Here is a 25,671-nt window from a genome sequence, read left to right as displayed (position 1 = left end):
CACGAGATACCCTCTGCGTGCTATTTATTATCCAGCCATCTTGAACCACATGCACTTCCCCAAAGGCACTACACGAACATTGCCTTTGCCCCGCCTGTCCTTTCTTGTCTCCCTTTCCCCTGTGGTCCAAGCCCCTCCAGTTCCTAGCTCAAACTGCAATTCAAACCTTGCTGCTCAAGGTCCCAGACTAGCAACAGCTGCATTGCCTAGAAGTTCATAGAAATGCAGACCCCAAGCCCTGTCCCAGCCCGGCTGAATCAGAATCTGTGTCTTTATTCGGTCCCTAAGTGATTGCTACGCACATTAAAATTTGAGAATTATTGACTTTGGATTCAACGTGAGTGAACAGATGAGGGAAAGAATTTACCAATCACTGAGATTATGTCCATGTATTGGAATGAAAGGGGGTAATGAGAACATTTGCAAGCAAAGAAATGAAATAGAAATGGATGGTGCTAAAAGTGCATGTAATATACACGTAAAATTGACAACACTTAAGTGGCTATTATGTGAAAAAAAAGTTAACCAAAAATCAAGAAGGGAAAATAACATAAACTAGAAGATTGAACTTTAAATTTAAAAAAAAAAAAAAAGGGGGGGGGGAAATACAGTAGAAGAAACAGTGTAGAAATTTGCCCACTATGTAAGAGCATTTTTAAAGAGCATTTTGTTTTGGATAAATGTATAAAGAATGATACATAATGTTAAATATCATAAATTGTACTTTTAGAAACATTGTAATTAAGCTCCAAATGTAGATTTATAAATAAAGATCCAAACTCAAGAATGTGAATATAAAATATCCCATTTTCAACCATCTATCTTCATGAGAAAAGGGATTTCCCTCAAAGCCCCCCAGTACCATTGACATTTATTTCATTGAGGCTGTTTTCAGTACATGGTTTTGATTCTTGCAGCATAAAATGGAAAATGTGCTGGCATCCCAGGTAAGTGTAGCAGTGGTAACCACTCATTGGTGGCTGGTGTAAAGCATTATGTTAGAGGCTTGACACATGTTATATTCATTATTGGCTTTTGAATATATAAGAACAGTTGCTTTAAGTCATTTTCACTGAAGAGGATTTACGTTGGGGGGGGGGGGGGAGGGGCAGGCTTGAGTACTTGTTGAAGTATCATCCACAAGAATCCTATGAGATGGTCCAAAAACTGGACATAGGGAACAAGTTTCTAATGTATATCTAGAAATTTAGAAGAAAGACTGGTTTATAAAAAGAAAGATTATTTGGGGTGATATAGTATTTTGTTTATCTCTGGAAGGGAAAAGATGTGTCCAAGTGATGAATTAACCTTACTAACAATGAGTTAAACTCTCGTCAGGTGCCTCTTTGATGTGAAGCACTGAGAATGACATGATGTCACCTAGCTGAGATTCCTGCCCAAAACACATAACCAGAATCTATTCATGAGAAACCGTCAGATAAACCTAAGTTAAGAGATATTCTATAGAACTGGTCTAGACTCTTCAAAAATGTCAGTGCTATAAAAGACCAAGACTGAGGAACTGTTCTAAATTGAAGGAGACATGGGGACTAAATGCAATATGTAATTCTAGATTGGATCCTGGATGAGGAGAAACTACAAAAGACATTATTGGCTCAATTAATAAAATTTGATTATGAATTATAGATAATTACATTGTATCAATGTTAAACTCCCTAAATCTTAGAATTGTACCGTGGTTATATGAGAGACCACCTTTGTTCTTAGGAATATACCCTGAAATGTTTAGGGGTAAGGAAGAATCATGTCTGCAACTTAACCTCACATGATTTGGAAAAACAAATGTACACACACACACACACACACATTTAGAAAGCATTAAAGCAAATAAACAAGTGACTGTTCTCGATAAAGAATATCAGAGTTCACTTTGTACTATTCCTGCAACTCTTCTGTAAATTTGAAATCATTTCAAAATAAAAAGTCTTAACACGTTTTTTTTTTTGTTTGTTTTAATGCGCAACTCTCCATTGGATTTAGTGAATGATAGAAGGAGACATTTGGGATTGTTTAATCCATGATTGCTCTAATCCTACACAAAATTAGTTCAGTGACGGAAGGTAACTAACCCAACCTTCATCCACACACACTACAATAAATCATTTCATTTGGAACCAGCCCAAAAATCAGACCACCGAGGAATGTTAGCAGCTGAACTGCTCCCTTTTTTAATACAAAGTGCCCCTGGGGTCAGGATCTACCAAGGAGGACTTCCATGGCTCCTTCACAGAATGTTTCAAATAGATGTAATTAATTGCTAATGAATCAGATCTCTGGTGACGGAGGGCAAGCAGTCGTCTTAGGGAGTTGGCAAGATTCTTCGATGGAGCAAGGAGACTGTCTGTCTTCATGTAGGAAATAGGAATCTTTGGATTAATGAGAGCTATCCCATTTCTTTTCTTTTGTGGAAATGAGACTCAATATGGAAATACTGGATTACTATAAAATGCATTGTGCTGTGGAATTATGCAAAAGGACCCTAGGAAATAATTATTCATTTGTATATACTTACACATTCTTTACTTAATTCTTACGAGCAATCTTATCAAATATTCTGTACAAATACTAATTCCCCACTTCACTTACAAAAAAACCCATATAGAGAAACTATGCAACCTGCTCAAGGTTTCCTAGATAATAATGGGAAAAACTTGAATTTGAACTGATATACTCTTTTAGGAAGTATCACAAAACAGTCTACAACAGTCTTGACAGGACTTACAGATTTACCTCCATTTCATACGCTGAGAGCTTTCTCAGCTTTTGCAAACCAAGGAGAAGGCTATTTTCTCCAGGTTCACCCGTATGTTAAATAAGCACTTGTAAGGATTGAAATCTACAATATCTTGTTTTATTTAGCTATAAAATGGGAATAATACCCAGCTACCCACAGTATGGGCATTACTGTGGAAATCCCATATAAATTTCAAAATGTTCTCACGGGTTAAAAGGAACCACAAAACTGATTGTTTATCAGTATTACTATTAAATAGCATTCTCTAATTCATGTGGAAATAATTTGATGTTTTCTATGATGATTCAGGAAAGCAAATGATCGTACCTCCTCTCTTGGTCGCTTTGGCAGCTTCGGTTGTTTGGAAGCTCTTGGCAATTCTGCCGTGCTCTGCCTGACAAGGACAGCCGCTTTGGAATTTCTTTGATCGGTGTTCTCATAATCACCCATATGCCAGGCAATAGAACCACGACTGAATCTTCCTTGCATATCCATAATATAAGGTTTTGGTTGCCTGAAACAGGAACAAATTGGTTGGTTCTCAAATTGGAAAGATCTAGAAACAAGGTCATTAGTTTCCAGAGAATTGAGATTTGTCTGTCTTATGATTCAAGATTTGTCTGTTTCTCTTGTGATTCGAGAGGATTTCTAGCCATGTGGCTTGACAAAGCTAAGGACCTGAGCCATCAACCAGTGTTCTGAGAAGTTTCTGGACTCTGCCTAGGCCACTGCCTAGGCCACTCCAGCCAGCTGCTGGAGGCTCAGGAAACCACCTCCCAGGATAGATACCTATCTAGGAACCTTGTTCATGAATTCACCCCTGTATCATGACTGCTCCTCGTGTCCTTCAGAGCCGTACATACAGGATGCTCAGGGAGGCATGTTCAAGCTGAGACCTCATGAGACCTATGAGTTCTGCAGGACATGGTCTCTCTATCTTGAGATCTCAGGGGAATTCAGAAAAAAACCTAACTTCATGATTCCAGAGCCTGACATTGGACAGTATTGTTAGAGGAAAGATCTATGCTTCATTCTCTTTCCCCATTGAAATCCTGGTCTAGGTTCCAACATCCCTAAATTAGAATCCTATCTAAGTCCTGCCTTCCCATTATAAAGGGCCAGCTCTGAGGTGCCTGGATGGCTCAGTCAGTTAAGCATCCAACTTTGGCTCAAGTCATGATCTCACAGTCTGTGAGTTCAAGCCCTGCATTGGGCTCTGTGCTGACAGCTCAGAGCCTAGAACCTGCTTCTGATTCTGTGTCTCCCTCTCTCTCTGCCCCTCCCCCTGCCTCACAAAAATAAAAAATAAACATTGGGGAAAAAAAAAAAAAAAAAAGGCCACCTCTGGAGAAAAAGCAAAAAGGATCCCAGGATGGGATTTACCATCTCATTTGGAAGCCTGTTGTTCTGGAGAGCCTCTTGGAGCCCCTTACCCCACCATTCCTCTGCCTGGGGACTCAGAACCTCCTGGCCACAGCAAATTTCCTTTCCTAGAATCTGAGGTTTATGGGTTCCCAAGTTCTTTGGACCAAGATCAATGGCAGGTTTGTATTACCCTTCACTCTTTCAAGAACATAGGTGCATTTACTATGCCCGGCACCAGAACGAGGTGCTGGGGAGACCGCAATAATAGAACAAAGTGTCTGTTATTATTATAGAGCTTATATGCCAGTATGGGAGGCAGACAACAAACAGGCAAGTCAGATATTTAGGAAGTATCATGAAGACAAAAGCCAGATAAGGAATAGAAAATGCCAGGCATGCTGTTTTTGTGGGGGTGGGCTGAAGAGTGGGAGGTATCCTTCGAGCAGGGAGCTAACTGCAGGGAGAGAGCCAGCAATTGTCCCAGTGCAGGGGTTGGGGGGAGGGGCCAGACACTCCCTTCCACTCCCTAGAATCACAGATCCCTGCACAGAGAGGGAGCTGACCATGTCATTCTCCAGCAACCCTCCACTGACCCCCCATAGCCTTCAGGATAAAGTCCAAATTCTTTAGCACAGCACACAGGGGTGTGTGATGTTGCTCTTTGTTTTTTGTCTGTTTTCTTTTTTTAAATGGTCTGCCCACATGGGCCTTTCTGGTCTGTGCTCAGCCCATCCCTCCTCTCAGACACCCACACAGTGCTGCATTGTGCATGCACCCTTTCCTCTGGGAACTCTGAAGAAGTCACGCTTTCAGACTTTCAGCCTTGTGCTTCAGTTTCTCCTTTTGCCTGTAATTCCCTCCCTCCTCCTCTCCTGACAAACTGCAGCCAAGACTTTAAACATCACCTTTTCTGTAAAGACTTTTCTTATTCCTGTCAGGCAGCCATTTTTCTCCTTTGATAGTGCATTGTATTTGACTTTTTTGTAGAAACTATTAGAATATACCTAAATGTCTATGCAGCCCTCTCTCTCCCTCTGAACTCAGCGCTCCTTCCAGAGCCCAGCATGTTTCTCGTTCATCATTGGACCCCCAGTGCTCATTACTTGGAATGACTCATAGTTGACACTCAACTAGTCTGTGGTGGACGAAGTAATGAGGAAGGGGGGAGAAGATCAGAGCTGAGTTACTGCAGAGGTTCTTTCCTGCCCACTCCCCTCCAAGTGCCTGCCAGCCTCTTCTCTCTCTTGCCGCCAGCGGGCACGCAGAAGCGGATCCCTACAGTCTGGTTTGTCTGCGTTTTGTTATTTAGAGACAAGATTAATAGCTGGGAATCATTTCAAGAAAGTTTAAAGGACTAGCAGTCGCTAGTGGGTAGAATGTATGAACAGGTATTGTTTGTAGTTTCTATTAGCTTGATTAATGATTCATAGGAGAACTACTTCATGCAAATGTGCCACATTTTCATTAAAAATAATACATTACAACCTGAAACTAGTATTATACTCTATGTTAACTAACTGGAATTTAAATAAAATCTTGAAAAATTTTAAGTAAAAATAACGTATTCTAGAAGTAATTATACCAAATAGAAAAGGAAAATCCTTGCATGCAAGCAGCCTTCATTTCAGTGCTAAAATATTTTATAATCTTCTATTTCAAATTCAGAATATCGTACATCCCCGAATCTTGAATCCCCAGGAGCAATGGAAAGCTAAAAATAAGTTGTAATTCAAAGATTTTGAAGAGCTTATAAAAACAATAGCCACATCAACTATGGAGATTTATACGCACTATATTGAACTTAACAACCAAGCCACAAAAGTCAAAAGAGGTAAGCCAAGGAGCAGAAGGTTTGGCTCCAGAGGGGTTTGGAGAATGAATGGTAGGCCATCATCAATGATTCCATGGTATACAAACCCACAGCAGCCAATACAAACACAGAGACCCCAAAATAAATAAAACCAAATATTCTTAGTGTAACAGTCTTACTATTAGTTCTTATATTAAGTAGGCCCCTAAGGGTCAGATTTATTTCTTTTTGAAATAATTTCAAGCTTGCAGAAAAGTGGAAGCACAGTAAAAAAGCTTTTTTTTTTTTCCTGAGCAATTTAGAAGTACATAATTGACATGATATCCATCATTCCCAAATACTTGAGTGTGTTAATTCCTACAAATAAGGACATTCTACGTAATTTCAGTGTAACGGTCAATGTCAGAAGGAAATCAGCACAAGCAATAAAAGCAAAAATAAACAAGTGGGACCACACTAAACTAAAAAGCTTCTGCACAACAAAGGAAACAATCAACAGAGTAAAAAGACAACCTACAGAATGGGAAAATTTATTTGAGACCATATATCTGCTAATGTGTCAATATCCACAATATGTAATTCATACAACTCACTAGCAAAGAACAACAACAAATAATGCACCCCCCCCCCCCAAAATGGGCAAAGGACCTGAATAGACAGTTTTTCCAAAGATATACAAATGGCTAACAGGCACATAAGAAGATGCTAAACATTATTAATCATTAGGGAAATGCAAGTTAAAACCACAATGAGATATCACCTCACACCTGTTTGAATGGTCATCATCAAAAAGACAATAGACAAAAAATGTTGGTGTGGATGTGGAGAAAAGGGAATCCTTGTGCTCTGTTGGTGGGAACGTCAACTGGGACAGCCACTATGGAAAAGAGTATGGAAGTTCATCAAAAAATTAAAAATAGAACTACCATATGGCCCAGCTATTCTATGTCTGGGAGGATATCCAAAGGAAATGAAAACATTAACTGAAAAAGATAACTGCTGTCCCATGTTTATAGAAGCATTACTTGCAATAGCCAAGACACGGAAACAACCTTAATGTCCATCGGTGGATGGAAGAATGAAGAAGTTGTGGTATACATACACAATGGAATAAGCTTCAGCCATAAAAAATGAGGAAATCCTACCATTTGTGACAACATGAGTGGGCCTTGAAGGCATTATGCTAAATTAAATAAGTCAGACAGAGAAAGACAACATGTGATCTCACTTATATGTGGAATCTAAAAACAAAAACTACCAAACTCATAGGAAAAAAAGAGAAAATCAGACATGGAGGCAGAGGCATGAGTGGGGTTTGGGGAGGGGAGATTAGAAGAAAGTAGTCCAAAGGTGTAACCTTCTAGTCACAAGATGTAGCAGCACTGGGGAGGTAATGTGCACCGTGATGACTATAGCTTAACACTACTGTGTGGTGTATAGGAAAGTTATTAAGAGAGTAAATTCTAGGAGTTCTCATCACAAGGAAATTTGTTTTTCTCTTTTTTGCATCTACATGAGATGCTGGATTTTACCTAAACCTGCTTGGTGATCATTTCAAAGTATATGTGAATCTAACTATCATGCTCTACATCTTAAACTTATGCGGTGATGTGTGTCCATTATTATTCCCCAGTGAAACTGCAGGAGAAATCAGAGGAAATCAGAAAATTAACATGTTTGTACTGCCACTACCCAACCCTCAGACACCATTCAAGTTTCCCAATAACGTCCGTTTTGCAAACGGATCCATTTAAGAACCACACATTGCATTTAGTTTTCTCATCTCTTTAGTCTTAAATCTGGAACCCTTTCCTGATATTCCTATGACTTTCACACAGCCTTGATACTTTGGAAGAACACAGGCCAGTTATTTTGTAGATGTTCCTCAGTTTGGGTTTATCTTATGTTTTCTCTTGACTAGATTCAGGCTATGCATTTTGGGGCAGGAATAACACAAAATGGCAATGGTATCACATCCTATTATTAGCAAGATTCACTAAGGTCACTTGGTTCAGGTGGTATCTGTCATGCTTCTCTTTTGTAAAATTACTTTTCTCTTTTGTTTTTAGTATTTTGTGAGAAAAAGCTTTGAAGTTATGTAAAAACCTTATCCCGTGTCAAATGTCCAATTAATTAACATCAGTTTGGACTCATCATTTCCTATTTTATTCATTGGGTTATAATCCATTCATAACATTCATTTTCATGCTCAGGTTGTCCCAGATTTGGCTAGAGAGAACTCTTTCAATCTGGCTTCTGTGTCCTTATGACTGCTCCCATCATTCTTTGAGCACTTCCTTACTTTTTTAGCAAAAAAAGATGTTTCAGGTTCATCTATCCCTTCCCCAGCTCTGGAACAATCCATTTCTTGAAGAAACTCTGGTTTCCTTTAATGGAGAATGATATTTAGAAACCAAGATCCGGGTATTAGGTATTCCTCTTAGTGTTGAGGTATCACTGTCACACAACCTTCTGAGACAATATTACACAGGGTGCATTAGAGGGTTTATTCTCATTTTCTCCCTTTACATATTTGTAACTCACTTCTCCTATGGTGGGAAACCCGATTCCCATTCTCTTTATGTATTTACCTATTTGCTTAGTCCTCCTGTCAGTAATCAATGTCTCATTGCTACCACCATCCCCACCTTGTACATGTTCTCCTCACCCCATTTGGGATTCAACACTCCACTCTGGGATACCCTCTTGTAGCCTTTATCACCCTACTTTGTACCATCAAAGTTTGTCTCCTACCTCTTTGTTGAAAAATCCACATTTCAAATAATATAATGCCAATTCTACACATGAGATTTCTTTCCCCTCCCTAGGTCTTGTTGTTGCTGTTTGTTGTTTAAGTGATTTTCCTGGACTAATTGTCTAAATTTTGTCATGTGTGCCTCCTGAATTTCCTGCCCAGTTAGCTCGGTGATCATCTACTGATTGGATAGAAATTTCCTTAGATGTCTCAAATCAATATGTCTTCTGGCCGTTGTGTGTGTAGAGACCGTGCCTTTAGTGCTTTGGCAGGCAGCTGACAACTCCACCTTAGCCTTCATTTCCTGTTTGCATAGAGCTTCAAGATTAGCCAAAGGTGAGAGATTAGGACCTTCTTGGGTTTTTCCTCAGCACATGCACAGCACTGTGCGTGTGCATAGCCTCCTAGATTTCTAGGCATATGTTGGAGCTTTTCAAAATCCCCTATGGGGGCGCCTGGGTGGCTCAGTCGGTTGAGTGTCCGACTTCGGCTCAGGTCATGATCTCACAGTCCGTGAGTTCGAGCCCCGCGTCGGGCTCTGTGCTGACAGCTCAGAGCCTAGAGCCTGTTTCAGATTCTGTGTCTCCCTCTCTCTGTAACCCTCCCCTGTTCATGCTCTGTCTCTCTCTGTCTCAAAAATAAATAAAAACGTTAAAAAAAAAATTAAAAAAAAACAAAATCCCCTATGAACATCTCACTTCTCAGTTTTTCACTTTAATATTTGTAGCCCTCTCCTTGTTTGCCCCACTGGTGTTGTCCCCTCAGGCAGCTGTGGTATCAAACAGCTGCTGCTAATGGTTTTTGATGAATGCCCATGAGACACAGCTGCTTCACACAGTCAGGTCAAATAACGACAAGCCCTGAGAATGGAGGTTTTCCAGGGATTTTCAAGATGGATCAAATATGACATTTCTCTGAGCATGAGTTTTTTTCAAGGAGCTTCAAACCCATGTTTCCCCTCCAGTGACTGGTAGGCTTCTAGTTTTCATAGCTACCATGGTTGTGAAGCTATTGGTTTTTTCAAGGCCACCATGGAGCTGAGAAGGGAGAATGGGAATAGAGAGATTTATTTTGTTTTTAATTTATTAAGTTTTTTATTTTAATTCAAGTATAGTTAACATACAGTTTTATATTATTTTCAGGTGTACAATATAGTGATTCAACAATTCTATACATTACTCAGTGCTCATCATAAGTATGCTCTTTAATCCCCATCACCTATTTCACCCATCCCCCCACTCACCTTCCTCTGGTAACCATCAGCTTGTTCTCTATAGTTAAGAGTCCGTTTCTTGGTTTGTCTATAGAGCAGTTTAGATTTAAAATACCCAAAGATCAGGGCACCTGGGCGTCTCAGTCAGTTAAGCGTCTGACTTGGGCTCAGGTCATAATCTTGCGGCCTGTAAGTTCGAGCCCCCATAGGGCTCTGTGCTGACAGCTCAGAGCCTGGAGCCTGCTTGGGATGCTGTGTCTCCCTCTCTCTCTGCCCCTCCCCCACTTACGCTCTGTCTCTTGCTCTCTCTCTCGCACTCTCTCTGTCTCAAAAAATAAACGTTAAAAAATTTTAAAAATACCCAAAGATCATTGTTCTTTCTGAGACACAGTGATTTTTTTCTTAAATAAATACTCCATGGATCATTGGAAGTATTTGTTTATTAGCTTCCAATGTTTTTTAAAAAAGTAATTTTGACAATTTTTGCCCAGTGTTCTTATTTTTTTTTGGAAGAGTATATTTTTGGAGGTCCTTAATGCACTATGCCTGAAGTGCTTCCCAAACAGAATTATTTTAAAGTGTCATGGAGGCTCACTGTTTAAGGAGAAATTGTCTGTGTCTTCTGTTTCCACTTCTTCATTTGCACCTCCTCCATATTCTGCCTTCTGCTTTCTGTTGCCATTACTTCATTGTGATGATTCTTACCTCAGCCAACAGCAGCCTCCTTCCCATCTGCCAGATCAAACCATCTCTTCTCAGACTTTCTAGTATGATTTCCCAGAAGCTTTTGCAGTTGTTGACATTGCCCTCCTCCCTCTTTTCCACTTGGGCTTCCAAAGTTCTTCTCTTTATGTCTCTCCTCTCCTTATATTACTTCATCTACATTCTTTTAGAAGAATCTCTTATTCTTTTCGCTTCTTTATCATTGGTATCCCCCAGAATTCCATCCTTGATTCTCATCTCTTGGTATGCTACCACCCATCTCCAAACCAGGAAACAGCATTTACATCCAGTGATCCAACCCACATCAAAATACTGATGTCAAAAATTTCTACTTTCACCTCTGTAATTTAAACACAAATTCCAAGATTCTTACTGATCATAGTACCAGGATATCTCATAACTAGTAATAATTTCTAGCATTCATTAAGATATATGAGCTTCCAGGAACTATGCTAGTTGCTTGATATGTATTACCTCTAATTTTCATAAGAATCCCATATGGTAGATATAATTTTCTGCTTTTTACAGCTGAGGTTAGATTGACTCAGCAGTTTATCCAAGATCAAACAGTTAAAAAGCAGTAGAGCTGGGACGTGAACTCAGTTGTTGGATTCTAAGCTTATGCAATCTCATCTGTAAAATGGGGGTAATATTATAATACTACTCTTCATGAGAGTTTCATGAGTTAATGTTTATAAAGCACTTAAAACAGTATCTGACCCCTGGTAGAAATTCAATGAAGTGTTGGCCATTTATTGCCTCTCACCTCATTTCCCCATCTCCCTACCTCTGCTCCTCCCTCAAATACCCTCTCCTTCCCATATTCCCTATTTTGAGCAATGACATAACCATATACACAGCCACCCAAAAGAGACCATCAGAATCGCCTTCGACTTTTACATCTCCTCCGTTCCTCCACATTTAATTGGTTGCTAAGTCCCACTGAGTCTTTCTCTAAACCATCTCGCCATGCCCACCTCTATAATTCCGGCTCCCTTCATTGCGATGATTACAATATCACCAGTCTTCCTTCCTTCGGCCTCCCCTTTCTCCACTCCATCCATTCAGCAAACAGTTTTCTACGCTCATTATGTGCCAGGTATTCTTTCTAACACACAGATTTGATTATATCACTTTCTTACTTGAAAACATAAAAACAACAGTTTGTTGCCTCCAGAATTAAGCGCAAAATCTTTGGTTATGGCATTTGAAACGGTACACAATCTGGCCCCTGTCCTGCATTTCCAGTCTTGCCTCCCACCGCACCCCTGAACCAGTACCCCGTTTTAGCCACACCTCAACACATCATGCCTTTGCTTATGCAATTCCTTGTGGCTGAGGTTCCTTTCCTAGCTCCACTTCCACGTTCTCCTTTTTATTTCCCACGCCTTCATAATGTAGCTCGTGTTACGTCTTCTACAAGGCCTGACCTTCCACAGTGGGCCACAGTCATGACCTACTTTGTTCCCCATACTACGTGGTATACCTATTATGCTGGTGTCGTCATGGTGACTCTCACTCTCAGTAAATCTGCAAGTAAAAGGAAGGAACTGTTTCTTACTTTTGTGTGTTTCCAATGTCTAGCAGAGTTCCTGACCTAGAACGTGTTTTTGGTCCATTTTGTTCACTTGTATAAAGATACAAAGAAATAGCTTTGTAGTTACCTCCAGCGGGAGGGTCTGTGACGGTCCGTGATGGAGGGTTTGGAATGAGGTGGAATTGATTTTAAATTCATACTCTCTCTTTTGCTGTTTGAATTTTAAAAGCCGTGAACATGTATTATTTTTATAATAACACATGTCTGAGTTTTCCTTAAAAATTGTTGGTTACTTGGGAAATGACCAAAATTTTCCTAGCTGCCTGGACAGCGGAGAAATGGGCTGAGAAGATAAAATAGATTTCAGTGCTAAGTTAGGAAATGACTGGCTGGGCCTCGCTTATGTAACTGTCTAAAACTGATGGGACAAACAACTTTCATTTAGACACTTCTGCCAGAGAAAACACTCTGGATAGCTGAGAACAGGGCTCTGCTAGGGGTGGTGCTCTGCTCAGTCTTTGGGGTTCCCGCCTTTTTTATAACTAGAGTTGGACCCATAGGAAACTCCGGGCAGCCTCTTTGATTCATGACCCAACGATTCAGTGAACTCTCAGTATGTTGGCGAAATAACCGGCTTGAATTAATATGTTTACTTAAACTGATCAAAGTAGCTGCTTATTCTGGAGATTGACCACCCAGCATCAGTCTTTCCCAAGAGCAAAGCTTTTTCCACTATTTGGACATCTTTTGGATTCCCTCTGGTTGGCTAAAAATAGTTCTAATAAGTGGTAAAATTATGGTCTTCTGGATTCCACAGTTAAAGAAACAAATTACTAACTGTTTAGGTTCCAGTGAGTCAGTCTGGTTGTCTAATATAGACCCAGAAAGTTATTCACTTGAGTTTCAAAGAGCGAAATATATGGAAACTTCCCCTTAGGGCTTCAGCATTTTCCCTGCAGCATCATAAAATGATGTAACTGTGTATATCTGGCCTGTGGAGAGACTGCTGCTGTATCTGTATGGTGACTGAAAAGCGTGACTACCTATTTTCTCAGCAGGCTAGTTCCCTTAAATGTTTGCTTTCTCACAGGGTCATTGATTTCTGCTCTTTCCATTTCCAGAAGTACTCAACAGCCGTGGATGGCACATGGAAATTTTTGAGAAACACATTTAGAAATCATTTGGCAGGATCTATGCTTTCTGGGAGAACAGGCCTTGTCTCTCTCTGTTATTTTCTCTTTGGAACATTTGCAAGAAAATAAGACCCCTGTTTTTTTTAAAGATCTTTCTGAATTTATGGTGTAGTCTCCACCTAAAGTCAGAATCTGCCAAGGAATTACCATTAGGGCTTTAAAGATGTTTTTAATTGTATTTTTTCCTTTTATGAATTGGCCTTCTACATAGATGGAGTGGGTGTTCCTGCTGACATAGGCAGTCACATATGTCGTATGATTTCAGACACCAGCTGCCTGAGAAAATACTCCCTTAGACTCTGCCTTGCTGTTTCCTTTTATTCCACAAGCAGAGACCAGGCTTCCAGTTCACCCAGTCGGGGAGAGGTACTATAAAGCGTTATTACCTGGCCCTTCTAGAGAGAATATATCTTGAGGAAGAACTGAGGAAATTGGGGTGCTGCAAGTCAGTTTAGTTAAGTCCAACCTTATCGCTTATACATTGATCTTCTTTCCCTGCCCCTATAGAATCATGCAGGATGATGCTGTGTCTTGTTTTCAAAAGACATAAACTTAATCCTCTGGGATAACACTTCCTTGATCCTAGATCAACAGCTGTCATAGAGATTATTAAAAACATATTTTCTGGATATTTCATATTTGGACAAACAAAATGAGTGTGCAATTATATTCAGCAATTATTCATGGAGAAAAATTTAACGTCAATAGAATTTATCCGAGGTTCATTGTTGCCCAGGAGATTCCTACTGAGTGGAAAGAAAAAGAGGCTTATAAAAGAAGCTAATTTTTAGTAATTCCTATTCAAAGGAGCTTATAGAGATTTATCTGGAAGGCATATGTCATGCTTACTTGTTTAATGTTCTGTCTTCAGGAAACTAGGAAAATTGATGTGCCACCTCTGAGTTGTAACTTAACCTATTTAAGATACATGTTCAAAGTAATATTCAGTTGAATGATTAGGACAATTTGGAATAATTTATAGCATCAAAGATCCAGAGCTATCTATATGCTGATTCTGTCTTTAGACAAGTAGACAACTAGAACTTATTAGCTATTAGTTTTCTTAGCTAGAGTTTATTGACCAAACACCTGGTCTGTGTTTGGTAGTGTAGCAGGTCCTCTGGGAGACTGTAGAGAAAGCTGGCAGTCCATGTAAAATGGACACATGGCAAAAGGGCAAAGACATTAGTATATGAATAAACAATTGCTTATTTACTGCTGTACCTGAATGAGTGGAATGATTACTAAGAGGTTATTTGACTACAATACACTTCGTGATGAAGTTCATCATTCATGATGAAATGTAGAAGATAAGCTTTTATGTTTGTTTGAATCTTTTATTCTTGGTTAATAGTGCCCTTCTTCCCCAAAGAGCAAAAATGCCTATGACCAGTTCTGTGTCATTAGCAATTCAAAAACAAATTTATTAAACAGGTCTCCGTATCTATGAGCACAAACTGTTTTGCAAAAGTGGATAGGATTATTTAAATGTATAAACAGAAGTGTGTAATTCACATTAGTATGAAACATATACTGCCTCAAGGATAGAAAAGAAATTGCTTCCCAAAGAAGTGTTTGGGAAAACACAAGAGAAGTCTTCCCAAACTGCCAGCATATTTCAAACATAAGAATATCGCTTAAAAGCTATTTTTAAAAGAAAGAGATCGCGAACGGTAAGAATATTTTTCTTTTAAGTAGAAAAAGCCCACTCTCAGACTTTCTTCTAGAAGGAAAGCATCAAAGGCTTGTGCAATTCTGTAAAATTACACACACCATATGCTTCAGACCTCGGATTGTGATTGTTTTGGTTTGATTTATTGTGTTACTTCATAGGAAGTGAAACCACTTTATTCAAAAGGCTTGTTAAATATTCTACCACTATGTTGAAGTAAAGAATTAATTTAAACAAGAAAGATTTCACATTACCCTAAGTGAACACTTTTTCATTACTTTGCCAGATTGTCTTCTCCGAGCTCCAGAATGTGAAAAATGCTGTCCTTGCCACAGTGATGTCACCAGCACGTTGCTGGTTGCCCTTCTGGGTGCCAGCTGGGCTTCCAGTTCCACGGGTTATGCAATCGAAATCAAACACGTTGTCTTCCTTTGTGGAATAGCTTACTCCACAAGGCTCCTGTTGCCGAGAGTGTGTCCACAGTGTAGAAGTACACAGAGGTGTTCATTGACTCTCATTCAGTATTTTAAAATGATTTATATGAAGTGACTGTCTCTCCAGCACATAGACTCAGAGGCAGCTGTCCCACATCTTACCAGAAATGGCAGCATATTGGATTGACTAGGAATTGACATTTTAGGAATGTGGAATATAATTCCTAGTGTTGCTAGAGAAATGAGAGATTTTATATACGACACTCAGGAAGTTCTGCCAATTTCAGCAGCTAAGGACTTCTGAGATTATCAAGTCCGGGGCTTCTCTTCATGCTGGTGCTTCCTGGGCACCACTTACTTATTTGTGTGAGTATCGGAGAACCAAAAGGCAAAGGAAGGAGAGCAACATTTATTTCAGCTGCTTGACAGCCATCCAAGTGAAGGTTAGCTGGAAGACTGTAACAGTATTGACTCAATTTAGTTTTGGACAAGTTTATCTATCCAGATGGTGAATCTTGACCTTCATTAACTAAGGATAAAATTGATACAATTTCATTTTAGTCACTTTGGAGATTTCAATATTATACACATAAGAAGAGACAAATTAGTTTAAAGATCCCTAGGTACCCATCACCCAACTTAAAACACTTTAATTTGTAGCCAGTCTTATTTCCTTTCTATCCTACTTACTAATCTTGCCCCTCTAAGATATCATGTCTTTCTGGTATGACTCTCAACAATTTAAAAACTCTTTTTCTTGGGGCGCCTGGGTAGCTCAGTCGGTTAAGCATCCGTGGCTCGTGAGTTCGAGCCCCACATCAGCCTCTGTGCTGACAGCTCGGAGCCTGGAGCCTGTTTCAGATTCTGTGTCTCCCTCTCTCTCTGCCCCTCCCCTACTCACACTCTGTCTCTCACTCTCTTAAAAATGAATAAGTTAAAAAAAAAAAAAAAGAAACTTAAAAAAAATTTTAACAATTTCACTGTATAGTCAGCATTCAAAATTTTAGTTCCTTCTGTTTGTATGTTTTTAACAGAATCCAAATAAGTTTGACACCTACAGTTGGTTGATAAATCTTTTGAGTTTCTCTTAATTCGTAGGTTCTATTTCATCTCTTTTCTCCTTCTCCTTCTATACCTCCCCCACCTCTCCTATCTCTTCTCTTCTCTTTCTTGCTATTTATTTGTTGAAGAGACTGGGCCACATGTCCTATAAAACTTCCCACAATACATTCTTCTGACATCTCCATGGTGTCATTTAACATTTTCTGCTGCCAGCTTATTTCCTGTACGTTGTTAGCTGGATTTAGAGGTTTGATCTAAGTCACGTTGGGTTTTGGGGGCAAGACCGCTGTATTAATTTGCTAAAGCTTCTATAACAAAGTACCACAGACTGGGTGTCTAAAACAATAGAAATATATTTTCTCACTATTCTGGAGGCTAAAAGTCCAAGATCATGGTGTTGGCAGAGTTGGTTTCTTCTAAGGCCTCTCTCCTTGACTTGGTGGTTGTCACCTCCCTGTGTCTTCACGTGATCTTCCCTGCACATGTGTGTGTGTGTGTGTGTGTGTGTGTGTGTATGTGTGTGTATGCTTCACGTGATCTTCCCTGCACGTGTGTGTGTGTGTGTGTGTGTGTGTGTGTGTGTGTATGTGTGTGTATGTGTTCAAATCTCCTCTTATAAGGACATCTGTCATATTGGATTATGGACTAACTGATGGCCTTATTTTAATTTACATATCTCTTTGAGGGATGCCTGGGTGGCTCAGTTAAGCTTCCAACTCTTGATTTTGGCTCAGGTCATAATCTCACAGTTGGTGGGATTGAGCCCTGTGTTGAGTTCTGTGCTGACAGCATGAAGCCTGATTGGAATTCTCTCTTTTCTTCTCTCTCTGCCCCTCCCCCACTCATGCTCACGTTCTCTCTCTCTCTCCCACTCTGAAAATAAAAAATAAACATTAAAAAAAAATTAAATAAATAAATAAATAAATAAATAAATAAATAAATAAAAAGTCCCTCTTTGAAGGCCCCATCGCCAAATATAGTCACATTTTGAGGTACTAGGGGTTAGGACTTCAACACATGAATTTGGGGGTGGGGGCAGTTCAGCCCACAATAACTTTCTAGGTGGTGGTATTTCCATCAAGAGGTACATAATATCTGACTGTTTCTCTTTTGTGATTTTGGTAGCCATTGATAGTCAGTGCCTAGATTCATTAATTTATTACAGTTCTCAAAGATGTGATGTCCTAGTTCTGTTGTTCCTTCTTTATTAGCTAGATTATATTGCTTATTAAAAAGTTATCTCAACTTCTATTTGGTTTGCAGTGGTACAGTTAATATTAGAAAGTCAAAATTAATATTTGATTATTTCCTTTTATTCACCCATTTTTAAAATAATAAGTTGATTTATTGGAATCCTCCAATATGACCAGTTTGTTGTATGTTTTTAAAAAAATTTGGGTGGGTGGGGCCCTCCTGGATGGCTCGGCCAGTTGAGCATCTGACTTTGGCTTAGGTCATAATCTCATGGCTTGTGAGTTTGAGACCCACGTCAGGCTCCGTGCTGACAGCTCAGAGCCTGGAGCCAGCTTCGGATTCTGTGTCTCCCTCTCTCTCTGCCCCTCCCCTGCTCATATTATTTTTCTCTTTCTCTCCAAACAAATAAACTTTGAAAAAAAAATGTTTTCAAGGGGGAGAGGGACAGAGAAAGAGCGACAGAGAGAATCCCAAGCGGGCTCTGTGTTGTGAGCAGAGTGTGACTCGGGGCTCAGTCCCACAAACTGTGAGATTATGACCTGAGCCAAATTCAGGGGTCAGATGCTTAACCTACTGAGTCATCCAGGTGCCCCTGTTGTAGTTTTTAAAGTAGCCATTATAAACTCATAAATGTTCATGTATGTGTATACGTATGTATAATATCTATTAATCCACTGTGGTTACTACCCTTTACTTAAAGTTGTCCTATTTTTGGCTGATGGGATCGTCTTCAAGTTTGGCTCCTAGGTCCCTTAGACAGGACTGTAGCAGTTTTGGGTAGCTTCCTCATCTGGTATGGCGTGATGTACCATGCCTATGTTTTCCATTTCCTTCTCCAGATCCAGAGTCAACCATTCCAAAATCCCCAGTTCCTTTTAGTGGAAGAAGTATCTGAAGAGTAGAATCTGGGGACACCTTGCTGGCTCAGTCGGTAGAGCATGCGACTCTTGATCTTCGTGTTAGGAGTTCAAGCCCTACGTTAGGTATGGATCTTACTTAAAAGTTAGTAAATAAATAAATGAAGAGTAGAATCTGGGTAGTAGGAGAGCTCACAGCTACTGAGTTGGTTCCTATGTCTAGGCCTTCATAGCAAATTGAACCATGAAAAAATATATAGAAACATGTACAGTCAAACATATGTGCACATATATAGCTCCCAATCCCATTCTGAGTTTGATTTTTAGCTCTTTTATCTTAACATCTGTATTTCCTTTCTGCCACTTCAGGAATCCTGGCAATTAACCAACCCAGTAATGATTGAATAAGAACATCACATTCTTGCTCATTTGCTTTATCCCACAGCAGTCAGAGTAACACAGCCAACACTTCTCCCAAGCTTATTGAAGTTCTTTTTGTTCTTAGAACATACCCCGCCAGAGACTGTACTCAAACTACTACTCTTTAAAGTCCCTTGGAATATTTCCTCTCTGTAGGCTCAACTGGGTACACATCCAGTTTTTTTTTAATTTTATATTTAAATTATTTTATAAATTAAAGGGAAGATATAAGGTAACACACATATCTTACCTGTAAGATATGTACATGGTTCCAAAGTCAAACCAAGTGTGGAACCAGTATCGTTTTCCTATTCTTTCTTGTTACCATATGCAGCTAACAACCAAAAAATAAAAACAAAAAAACAAAAAGCAAAAAAATCCAGGGTCGGGTTGTGTCTTGATAGATTTGGAGGAGGAGGTGAAGCCTGAATCATGTCCTACTGAGCAGCTGCAAAGAGTGACTTAGATTCAGGGAGAAACTGTCTTGAAGGCCTTAGCTGGGCTCAGGGTAGAAAACATTTGTTCTGCCGCCCACCATGTAATTCATCTGTGAATTTTAATGAGTTAGCCTTTAGGCTGCTAGACAGAAAGCAAGCTACAGCATTCTGTAAAAACCCTACCATCTTTACACATTGCTATGGAGGCCAGAAGTGAAAAGTTTTTGTCAATATGTGGGAATGTGCTTCAAGGTGATGTATCTGAACATGTGAAGGTGATGTGTCTGAACATGATGTATCTGAACATGTATCTGAACATCTGAGGTCATGTATCTGACCATGATCTCCACATCTCTAAAGAGATAGCATCTTGGAATCTTAAAACAGCAGTTCTAGAAGCTAACTCCTACACATCCTTCCAGCTCAGGGGACCTTAGGGAGCCTTCCTGATCCTCCCTCAAAGTTTCGTATCCCAGATACGTGTTTTTGTTGCACCCTCTAAAATACTCCCTATTTTGCACTTTGTTGTTTCACTTTGTTAAGTGTATAAACACAGTACCAGACCTAGTCAGGCACAAATATGTAATCAATAAATCTTGACTGACTCAATATTCTATCACTGCATCCTAATATACTCTAGTATAATTATCTGTTTATGGGTCTCTTCGCCCTATATGATAATTTTTTGAGGGCAGGAATTGTCTTATTTACTTGGCACTATAGTTGTCCACGGTTTGGATGGAATAAGGAACAGGGGTGATACTATTGAAAATTGAATTCAAATTATTTGGTATAAACCCAAGATGCTCCTAAGGATCCTATTGTAAGTATGAAGCAACATTTGGAGGTAAAGTGATGAAGAGTACACACTTTTTTTTTTTTTTAAGTTTTTATTTATTTATTTATTTATTTATTTATTTATTTTATTTTATTTTTGGGACAGAGAGAGACAGAGCATGAACGGGGGAGGGGCACAGAGAGAGGGAGACACAGAATCGGAAACAGGCTCCAGGCTCCGAGCCATCAGCCCAGAGCCCGACGCGGGGCTCGAACCCACGGACCGCGAGATCGTGACCTGGCTGAAGTCGGACGCTTAACCGACTGCGCCACCCAGGCGCCCCAAGTTTTTATTTATTTTTGAGACAGAGAGAGACAGAGCATGAGCAGGGGAGAGGCAGAGAAAGAGGGAGACACAGAATCTGAAGCAAGCTCCAGGCTCTGAGCTGTCAACACAGAGCCTGACGTGGGGCTTGAACTCACAGACTGTGAGATCATGACCTGAGCTGAAGTCGGATGCTTAACCGACTGAGCCACCCAGGCACCCCAAGAGTACACTCTTAAACTCTTGACTGTGGCGTAATGCTACAGCCTGACATCTCTGTACCCTCAGACTATGTAAACATAATATGAATGTTCCTGTATATTTTATTCTATAACATTTCACTTTTAAAGTGGTTAATTGTTTAGTCCCTCTGGAATTTATCTTATTGTATGTTATGAGGTACAGATATAATTTTCCTTTTCCAAAATGTAGGCAGTTTCCCTGACTCCAGTTTTTCTTGGCTCCTATGTCAAGGTGGATATGGGACACTGGACATCCTTGCTGATGAAAACATGTAGTCTCCAACCTCAGATGAGCCTTTACTACTCTACAGGACAGCAAGCTTTTTAGTTGTCCTTAGTGAATGTCTTCAACAGCTGTCCTAGACCTTCCTTGTTTCCTCAAGACTCCTTCTCGTATCTCATTCCCACTACTTTCATTGGTTCTCGAGGACAGAGCCTTGCACAACACTTCATGAACCATTGAATGTACACTTAAAAATGATTAAAATAGTATTCTATGTTACGTATATTCTACCACCATAAAAAAATCTACACACAAAAAATACTCCATGGAGAACACTGAGGCCATCAGCTCTACACTCTTTCAACCACCACCATCAATGCCTACCCCACATTTCCATGTACAAGAACATCCCCAACTACCTAGTTGAGGAAACCCTATCAGTCTCTGGGAATGAGGGGGTTTTTCTCTTCATCTGTGGTCTCCACATTGACCTGGGCCATTGAGCCCACAGTCGCATCACCACTTAACCAAGAATATTGCTCCACGGCAGTGAAGCCTTCTCTAGGATAACGTTTCTCCCATCCTAAAAAAGCCTACACTTGGCCCCTCACCTCCTCTAGTTACTATTTATATTTTCTTCCTTTCTTATCCAAATTTTCCAAAACCTTGCCTTGTACTTGTTGACTCCACTTCATCTCCCATTCATACCTCAACCCACCCTACTTGAGCTTCCCTCCCTCTCTTCCTGCCTCTTCTCCCAAATTGTTTTATTTGTTCTGGTCTCACCACGGTCTCCGATGACTTCCTGTCTACTTTCTTCAGTGGACATTGTTCAATACACATCTTATTTCGCTTTGGACATCTGATTCTCCTGTTTCTCCTTTGTTTCTTCTAGGACATGGTTCTTCTCCTTTTTTAAACAGAGTTTGAATTCCTTAAAATTGTCTTTATTCCTCTGTTCTTCTCTCCTCTCATCCACCCACGTATTTTCAGATACAACATAATTATGATGACAGAAAAAGCTCCTCGGCATAGTTCTTTCAAATAGTTTGACATATTTATCTATCTGCCTCTTACTGGATGTCCCACTGGTACTTCACATCCACCTGAACTCAGCATCTCCTTACCTTCTTCTCTTTAATGGAGATGCTCCTTCTGTGCTTGGTCTGAGTTGCTCCACTATCCAATCATTCATGGGGTTCCTGTGGGTGGCTCGGCTGAGCACCTGATTCTTGATTTCAGCTCAGGTAATGATCCCAGGGTCATGGGATCAAGCCCTGTGTCAGGCTCCATGCTAAGCATGGAGCCTGCTTAAGATTCCCTCTTTCTCTCTCTGCCCCTCTCCCCTGCTTGCTCGCTCTTTCTCTCTCTCTCTCTCAAATAAAAAAAAAAAAATTATTCACTCAAACTAGAAATTGGGAGTTGCCACTGCCTCTAATATTACTTTCATCTTCTACACCTGATACCTAAGTCTTGACAATTTTCATCCTTTTTAATTCTGGAATTTGTTCCCTCCTCTCCATCTTGACTCCCATCCCTGCAGATTGCCATCATTCTCCTGGCCCTAACAGACTCCTGCCTGTTCTTCCCTGTCTCCAGTGATGCCCCCTCATATCCATCCCCTATCCAAAATCTAAACTTGACTTTACCACTTTGGGTACTGTGCAGAAAGGATAGGTGGATAAAATTTAAGTTGCTTCTTGGAGTTCTCCATCTTCTAAAAGCCAGAACTCAAGAGTGAACTCTTGAAACTAATATTATACTGTATCTTAACTAACTGGAATTTAGATAAAAACTTTTAAAAAAGTGAACTCTTCATAGTCTAAGTCCTGACCACAATTCTGGCTTTACCTGCCCCTGCACCATTCATTACACTTTGGGGTCCAGGAGCACTAAAGCATTTATGCATCCATCAATGTTATTTATCATTTCTGAATGTCTATTGCTGATGTCTGCTCTTGTGAGAACACTCTGTCCCTGCATCCCTACTCATCCTCTATTACCTAACCTTACCTTTCCACACTCCTCCACAGAGAGCCTTCTGTAACTCCTCTCCTCACCCCTGTGCTGGGTTATATGCATAATACCCCTGTGTGGCTATAACCTTGTTCTGTCCATGTTTCCAAATTATCTGCATGTCTATTTCCCCCACAACACTGTGAGCTGTTTGATGGAAAGGAGAGTACCCCAAACATATTTATTGATTTATTGACTCAATAAATGAGTGGTCCAATTAAAGCCTATAAACCAAAGTAGTCACAAAAGTGTATTTACTCTTTGAATATCAAGGAGGCTATTTAATTTGGATTAAAATTCATGCTGAACAAGAGAAGTCCTTCTGATTATTAATAATTTCAAAACATCCCTGCTACAGGGACTCTCACAGCATTTTTTTAATTTGTTTGTTTTGTTTTGGTTTGGTTTTTTGTTTATTCATTTTTGAGAGAAAAAGCATGAGCAAGGTAGGGGCAGAGAGAGAGGGAGACACAGAATCCGAAGCAGGCTCCAGGCTCTGCATGATCAGCACAGAGCCCTATATAGGGCTCAAACTCACAAACTGTGAGATCACGACCTGAGCCAAAGTTGACACTTAACCTACTGAGCCACCCAGGTACCCCTTGTTTTTAGTCTTTAAATAGCCCATCTGAGCACTGCAGGTCTCTTCCTCATCACTGTGCTCAATGAATGTTTGGGGAAATGTACCCATCACAGACCTAATGCTAACATTGATGATAAATGATATACCACAGATACTAAATTCACCACTACAAAAAGCTGAAGTTTTTCCAAACTCAAATTCTTTGAAATGGTTTTATTCCCTACCAGAAAGATGGAAAAAAAAATTTTAATGATAATTTTTTTATTAAAAAAATTTAAGTTTATTTATTTTGTTATTTTATTTTATTATTTTTTTTAATATGAAATTTATTGTCAAATTGGTTTCCATACAACACCCAGTGCTCCTTCCAACAGGTGCCCTCCTCAATGCCCATCACCCACCCTCCCCTCCCTCCCACCCCCCATCAACCTTCAGTTTATTCTCAGTTTTTAAGTTTATTTATTTTGAGAGAGAGAGAGAGAGAGAGAGAGAGAGAGAGAGAGAGAGAACACAAACAGGGAAGGGGCAGAGAGAGAAGGAGAGACAAGATCCCAAGCAGGCTCTGTGCGACTAGCACAGAATCCAACGTGGGGCTGGAACCCATGAACCACAAAATCATGACCTGAGCCAAAATGAAGAGTTGGATGTGTAATCTACTGGGCCACCCACACACCCCAATGATCATTTTCTTTTTAAAGCAGAAAGCAAATAATGTATCTCAAAACAGTCTAGTGCTCACTGACAAATTTTATGGAAGAAAATAAAATTATAATTAATCAATTTTGGGGCACCTGGGTGGCTCAGTCAGTTAAGCATCGGACTTTGGCTCAAGTCATGATCTCACTGTTTGTGAGTTTGAGCCCCACGTGAGGCTCAGCGCCTGCTTTGGATTCTGTGTCTCCCCCTCTCTCTGTCCCTACCCCGCTCATGCTCTGTCTCTCTCTCTCTCTCAAAAATAAACATTAAAAAAAAACTTAAAGAATTAATTTTGAGGTGATAGTTTTCAAAAACGAATAGAAAGACTTAAGAAAGTGGCTGATTCTGTGGTCCTTTTGAGACTTTCTTAAAATGGGGAAGGGAACTAACCTTTGTGTGTCATATCCATGCTGGGTATTTTACATATATTGTAGTACTCTCCATTCTCAAGAGAACCCTATGAGATAGATTATCCCCTTTTTCCTTGAAACTGAGGTTTGAGGGCATCTACATTTATGACAACATAAGATCCACATCTTCTCATGTGAGATAAGGGGATTAAGCCCAACCCTGTCCATTTGCAGAGTCTTGATCTTCCAGTTACCGAAACCTAAAATTATGAGTGGGCTTATAAAAAAGTAAAGGAAATAATGATAAGCAGAAATGATAGTTATGCACATTAAATGGGCTGAGTGATTATTATTCTGTTGCTTCATCTGGTGCTACAGATATTAGCTAAGTGATACTGTTGATCTCTTGTAAACCATTTATATAAATGTTGGTGATGTAAGAATGTTTAAGATTATCATGATCACGATATGCTTGTGGCTTTACCAAATTGAATAGGTAATAGTGGAACAAAAACATGCTGAACACTTATAACATACCTCATTCTTGTTTTTCTGTACTCTTTTCAGTACGTAAACTCTCTTTGCCTGGGCCTAAAATTTTAGCTCATGTGTTTACTATTAGTTTGCAAGCCATGCTTGAATTTCATTGCCATAAACCATGTTGTTGGGCCCAGCAGCTGCTCTCTCAGTAACCCTGGTCTTCTGAACAGGCTCTAAGAGCTACAGTTCTGACATCTGAAATGCTGAGAAATTATAGATGATAGGCCAGGGAATTGATAGTGCCTCTTTCTTACACACTTCAGACACCCGTATCTTTCATAAATTATATGGAGAGTAATGTGTTGTGAAGAGCCACGTTCTGAAATGAACACCTGGGCATCAAGTGATAGCCTAGTAAGCTTCCTCTTAGGAGTAACAACACCATCTCTTATTTGGCTCACTTTTCTTTCAAAAACAGTAGATTTTCCAAAATGGTTGCATTTTACCCTTTTGCTGTAAGTGCTCTGTCCTGTGGTGAGGAATATTAATTCA

At 39.8% G+C, this 25,671-nt stretch overlaps 1 protein-coding gene across 3 annotated transcripts in view; it reads right to left on the bottom strand.

Moving 5' to 3' along the window:
- CUNH4orf45 (chromosome unknown C4orf45 homolog) overlaps positions 1-25,671 on the bottom strand; it is a 99,505-nt gene that overhangs the window by 11,941 nt on the left and 61,893 nt on the right. For 2 of the 3 annotated variants that reach the window (XM_053901167.1, XM_019441126.2), the window contains exon 4: positions 3,083-3,269. In XM_053901167.1, coding sequence (XP_053757142.1) covers positions 3,083-3,269 — 187 coding nt within the window. Of the gene's footprint in view, positions 1-2,193; positions 2,363-3,082; positions 3,270-25,671 lie in introns of those variants that run through there. The other variant, XM_019441127.2, reaches the window with a different exon arrangement.

Source organism: Panthera pardus, unplaced genomic scaffold, assembly GCF_024362965.1.
Source record: "Panthera pardus isolate Hobbes unplaced genomic scaffold, ASM2436296v1 HiC_scaffold_13, whole genome shotgun sequence".
Lineage (NCBI taxonomy): Eukaryota > Metazoa > Chordata > Mammalia > Carnivora > Felidae > Panthera > Panthera pardus.
Note: the sequence above shows the minus strand (reverse complement) of the source record. Positions and strands in the feature narration are given on the sequence as shown.